General features: G+C 34.3%; 1 protein-coding gene across 2 annotated transcripts in view; it reads left to right on the top strand.

Moving 5' to 3' along the window:
* The window catches only part of RGS22 (regulator of G protein signaling 22), a 140,390-nt gene that overhangs the window by 79,889 nt on the left and 54,523 nt on the right, over positions 1-5,978 (top strand). For both annotated transcript variants that reach the window (XM_017883365.1, XM_017883366.1), the window contains 3 exons: positions 572-744; positions 2,314-2,476; positions 5,216-5,374. In XM_017883365.1, the coding sequence (XP_017738854.1) occupies positions 572-744; positions 2,314-2,476; positions 5,216-5,374 (495 nt within the window). The remainder of the gene's footprint in view (positions 1-571; positions 745-2,313; positions 2,477-5,215; positions 5,375-5,978) is intronic.

The following is a 5,978-nucleotide window of genomic DNA, read 5'->3' as shown; positions in this document are numbered from 1 at the left end:
ATCATCCATAATACTACCATTCAATCTGCTGAACTATGCAACCATCATAGTATCTAATCTTCACTTTTAATTTTTTATTTTTATTTTTAATTTTTATTTTATACTTTTCTTCATTTTTTATAAACTACATGTATATAAATAAGTAAGACTGGAAGGCTATATTAAAAAATGTTAATGGTGGTTATCTTTGAATGGTAGTATTATGGATGATTTTATTTTCTTATTACAAAAGGCATGTTACTTCTGTACTTAGAAAATATATTAAAGTTAATTTATAAGCAAGTGCTTTGTGTAGTAAATATTTACTAAATATTTATGAAAAGAAGGGAATGGAATGAAAATAAACAGAACAGAATTTGATACGTTAGACTCTGAACCAAATTCTTTATCCAGATTGTTAGAATCTGAGCCAGGTTCTTTACAAGATTCTAAAGTCTTTACCCACTTCTACCATTGAATTGTTAAATGGCCTTGGCCGAATGGTTAATTTTTCTTTCAGTTTCTCTACTTAAAATTGTAAACAATTTATTGTGTTTAAGATATTTTTTTCTGAAAAGTACTATTTCACCAGGATACCACTTGTGAAATTGGAAGTGGCATTTTATCACTCTCTAACGTCTCTAAACGAACAGAATATTGGGATAATGTTCCTGCAGAATACAAGCATTTTAAGTTTAGTGATCTGCTTAATAACAAACTGGAGTTTGAACATTTCCGTCAGTTTCTTGAGACTCATTCTTCAAGGTAAGGGACATAACCATGTATTTCTCACTGAAAACATTTTTCTAAGCTACTAGTTTTGATTCAACATATTATAAAAGTGATTTAGTGCTATAACAGATTTTACCCATGTCAATAAAAACGGACAAACATGATCATCTGAAATCTGTATGGGTAACTTTTTAAAGATGGAGTGCATTTTGTTTGTAGCAACCTCCACATTGTTCTTTTAAGTGGTTACATAATGTTGATATTTTTAGCATTGGCTAAATTAAAATACCAGTGTGCTTTATTTTTTCTCTTTTCTACTGTTTATTTCTTTTACATTTCTCTAGACTGGTATTTTAATTACTATTTCTGGAAAGTGTCCTTTTTATATTTCATTGAGATATTGAAATTATAATATTTTATAATTTCTATTAACTGATATATAAATGAAACATTGTAGTTTTACCCAGAATCTTGGAACCTTATAACATATTTATCTAATATAAACTGAAGTATTGAATATATTTTTTTCTTTTTAATATTCTCCCTAGTAACAGAAACTGATTAGATCTGAGAGCCAAATTTCACTGTATATGATTTCCCTTCATTGTAATGAGGATTTTTCTATCTTTTATTTTCATCTGTTAATTTTAAAATTTTGTGGCTACGTAGTACATGTATATATTTATGGGGTACATGAGATGTTCTGATACAGGCATGCAGTGTGAAATAAGCACATCATGGAGAATGGGGTATCCATCCCCTCAAGCATTTATCCTTTGAGTTACAAACAATCTAGTTATACTTTAAGTTATTTTAAATTGTGCAATTAAGTTATTATTGACTATAGTCATCCTATTGTGCTATCAAATAGTAGGTCTTATTCATTCTTTTTTTTTTTTTTTTTTTTTTTTTGAGACAGGGTCTAACTCTGTCACCGAGGCTGAAGTGGCATGATCCCAGTTCACTGCAGCCTCCGTCTCCCGGGTTCAAGTGTTTCGCATGCCTCAGCCTCTGCAGTAGCTGGGATTATGGGCATGTGCCACCACGTCCAGCTAATTTTTGTATTTTTAGTAGAGATGGGATTTTGCCATGTTGGTCAGGCTGGTCTCAAACTCCTGAATTAAAGTGATCTGCCTGCCTGCCTTGGCCTCCCAAAGTGCTGGGATTACAGGCGTGAGCCATTGTGCCTGGCCCTTATTCATGCTTTCTATTTTTTGGTACCCATTAAGATGAGGATTATTCTAAATCTGACCTTTTGTCAAATGACATGACATATGTGGAAATTTTCTTATTTTTGAAATTGATGAAATTAATGAAAGAACTCTGAGATCCCACCAATAATGGTGATAGATTTTTTTTTCTGATCCTGATATTCCTTTGTCATCATTCATATATTTAGCCAGGATTAGGAGTGTAATGGAGTCAAGCTAACTAGCCTAGAAAGGGATCAGAGATAGAATATTGGGTTCATTATTTCCATGATCTAATGCAACTAGTCAAAACAGCCACTTTCTAAGTTCTGCCAAAACAACAATCGGGTGTTTGCTGGAATTTAGAGAAATAAATATGAAGACCTATACATTGTTTTTGTTTTCATTTTAGCATGGATCTTATGTGCTGGACAGACATTGAGCAGCTCCGGAGAATAACTTACAGAGATCGAAATCAAAGGGAGGCAAAATCTATATACATTAAAAACAAATACCTTAATAAAAAATATTTCTTTGGACCCAACAGTCCAGCTTCTCTGTATCAGCAGAACCAGGTATCAACATGCAAACCTATTTTTTAAATTGATGTTTGAAAACCGGTATTTTATTTCTATTTTTGCCAACAACCTGAAAGTCTCTTATTTTATTTTCTTTTGCTTATGACTAATGTGTTAGAGACCTTTGATATTTATTTAGGTATTTATGAGCATCTATACATTAAATGTCTTTAATACTCAAATATTATATAGTATAAAAATATGTTACTCTAAAAAATAGTTTATAAAATAAAATAACTTTTATTCACCTACTCATTGACTCATTCAACAAATTTGAGTGCCTTCACTATGCCAGACTCTTCTAGGTGCTCAAGATAAAGTGGTGAAGAAGATGGACAAACTCCCTGCACCTGTCAATATGTAGGAAAACAGCTGTTATCAACCATTAAGTCAAATCTCTACCACTTTTCCGTTCTTCTCTGAACTGATATTATTCCAAATATAATCTTTGAAAATCCTCTTTACTATGGAACCTTGAACAAATGTTATAAAAGAAAAAAAAGAAAATCCTCCTTACAATTGTATTTTTCCCAGAAATTATTTTTATTGACCAGGACAGTTTGAGCATTTTGTTGGACCGAAGTCCTATGGCCTTAATCACAATTTACTAATAACTAAATAACTACAGTGTCATTAGATTGACAGCAACACTATAAGATTGGGCTGGGTGTGGTGGCTTATGCCTGTAATCCCAGCACTTTGGGAGGCCAAGACAGGTAGATTGTTTGAGGTCAGGAGTTCGAGACCAGCCTGACCAACATGATGAAACCCTGTCTCTACCAAAAATACAAAACTTAGCCGGGTGTGGTGGCACACACCTGTAATCCCAGCTACTCAGGAGGCTAAGACAGGAGAATCCCTTAAACCCAGGAGGCAGAGGTTGCAGTGAGTGGAGATTGTGCCCCTGCACTCCAGACTGGACAACAGAGTGAGTGAGACTGTGTCTCAAAATATATGTATATATATAATTGGGATTCAGCAGTAGGTTTGTGTTCATGTAACACTGCTCATGAAATATGACTCAATTTTTATACTTTTGAAATATAAACAATTATTATAATTTATTTAGTTTGAAGTTTGTTAGTATTACATTCATGCCTAAAGATGTAATGTATAGCTTATGATTTTTTTGTTTGGTAGTTTATAAGAATGCATAGTCTAATGGTATATATTACTAAAATAAAAATTTCAGATTAATGCTAAATTCAGTAAATTAAAGAAAAACTCAGAGAGTTTCACAAATAAGACATACCAAATTTAAAAGCTAGATCTTTGGGGTGCAGGAGAAATTAGCAGAAGTCTTTGGGAGTGAGAAGGAGCAAGAATTCTAGAATTAAGCAACTTTGACAAAAATGCTTTGTCCTTAGTTCCTTGAGATACAAATCTGGGACACATTAGCAAAAGTGGTTGGGTGTCTCAATAAGCACAAGTATGAAATAAACACATGGAAAGCATTTGTTTTCTACTTGGCTTGCGCTCCATTGCGTGAGGTTTCATGGTATCTCATGCTACTGTGTGAATCCTCCATAGTACACACAACATGCTGAGAATCCAAGTCAGTGAAAGTCGCCCATTGCTATCATAGCAAATGGATGTGCTTACTACAGAGGAGTTTTCCCAATGATCCTTCTTTGTCTTTGTCATTACTTTTAAAATGTATTTTTATACTTAAGGATGTCTGCATCACATTGTTTTACAAAGATCATGCTAGTCCAGATATCAGTTGTGCAGCCAATTTGCTCTTTGATTAGCAAGGTAGTCTTTTTTTTTTTCTTTTTTTATGCAGAAACAATATTAGTGTTGATATTATTTAATTGATATTATTAAAGGAGGACTAAGAAGAGGATTTCCTTTTTGTTTTTATATAAAACAATAGTATTAGTAGGGTATTATATTAATATTATTGCTCAAAGGAGAACTAAGAAGAGGGCAGTTGTTCCACTGAGCCATCCAGAAATTTTGAGTGGTATGTACACAGAAACAGGGAGAAACCAGAATGAGTTATGGCAGGAAAAAGCCATTAGTAGCTTGTTGAAGCCAATAGTTAAGCAGAAGGAAAATTTAGATCACAAAGAAATTGTGTTTTACAAATGGTACTTATTGTCTATAAAACATGACCTTTTTCTTCTTCCTGTTGCCTCTGTTTTCTGCTTAGAGGTTGTTGGAAAAGCCCTACATTGCTATCGCTACAGCTGCACTGTTCTAGGTGCATAGTGCACTACAGCTGCCATCATCCTATCTCCAACCCAACATTTGTTGGTAATATGCATATTTATAATATCTGAGTCAAGGTTGTCTTTTAACTAACACATTTGCCTCATCCACAGAAGAAAATTCTTAAATGGATCAATTTGACTAGAATCACGGATTCATAGGATATTAGAAAACTAATAGACTAATGTCCTCATTTTTCAGTTGGAGATACTGAGTCCATGGAGAGACAAAAATGCCATTGCTGTGGTCACACAGGATAAAAATCCCACTTCTGTGTTCTTTTTGATATATCATAAGTAAGCACAAATCATACATCTAAAACAACCACCACATACACCACAATTGTCTGTCTGATTTTAGGGGAATTACTAGTCAGTATAGCCAGGAGATGTTTTACAGAAAATGAAAATTGGCACCCCTCCGGATGCAGCAAATGGTTTTGTAGTGAATGAATGAATTAATAACTATTAGTGTTTCTTTTAAAAAGCACAATAGTTTCTGTTTCCATTTTAATTTTCTTAGGTAATGCATTTAAGTGGTGGCTGGGGGAAGATTCTTCATGAGCAGCTTGATGCACCTGTTCTAGTTGAAATCCAGAAGCATGTTCAAAATAGGCTAGAAAATGTATGGCTGCCATTGTTTCTTGCAAGTGAACAGTTTGCAGCACGTCAAAAGATAAAGGTATATAAATTAGTATAATCTTTTGAAAGCAGTTGTCAGTATCTCTCAAAACTTCAAATGTGCATACCTGGAGACCCAACCATTGTATTTTTTTTTTTTTTTTAAGGAATGGGTTCTCTCTGTCACCCAGTCTGAAGTGCAGCAGTGTGATCTTAGCTCACTGCAACCTTGGACTCCTGTGCTCAAGCAATACTCCCACCTCAGTCTTCCAAGTAGCTGAGACTACAGGCATGCTTTACCATGCCTAGCTAATTAAAAAACATTTTTTTTTTTTTTGAAGAGATGGAGTTTTGCTATGTGCCCAGGCTGGTCTCAAACTCCTAGGCTCGAGTAGTCCTCCCAAAGTGCTGGGATTACAGGTGTGAGATGCTATGCCAGACCTTAGTCATTGTACTTCTGTTGAGAGTGGTTTGAAGTATGGAGTCAGCCACGTGTGGTGGCATGCACCTGTAGTCCCAGCTATTTGGAAGGCTGAAGCAGGAGAATTGCTTGAGTCTAGAAGATCAAGGCTACAGTGAGCTATGATCACATCAGTGCACTCTAGCCTGGATGACAGAGTGAAACTTTGTCTCTAAAATAATAATAATAATAATAATAATAATAA

Source organism: Rhinopithecus bieti, unplaced genomic scaffold (genome assembly GCF_001698545.2).
Source record: "Rhinopithecus bieti isolate Rb0 unplaced genomic scaffold, ASM169854v2 scaffold_14225, whole genome shotgun sequence".
NCBI classification, from domain to species: domain Eukaryota; kingdom Metazoa; phylum Chordata; class Mammalia; order Primates; family Cercopithecidae; genus Rhinopithecus; species Rhinopithecus bieti.
Note: the sequence above shows the minus strand (reverse complement) of the source record. Positions and strands in the feature narration are given on the sequence as shown.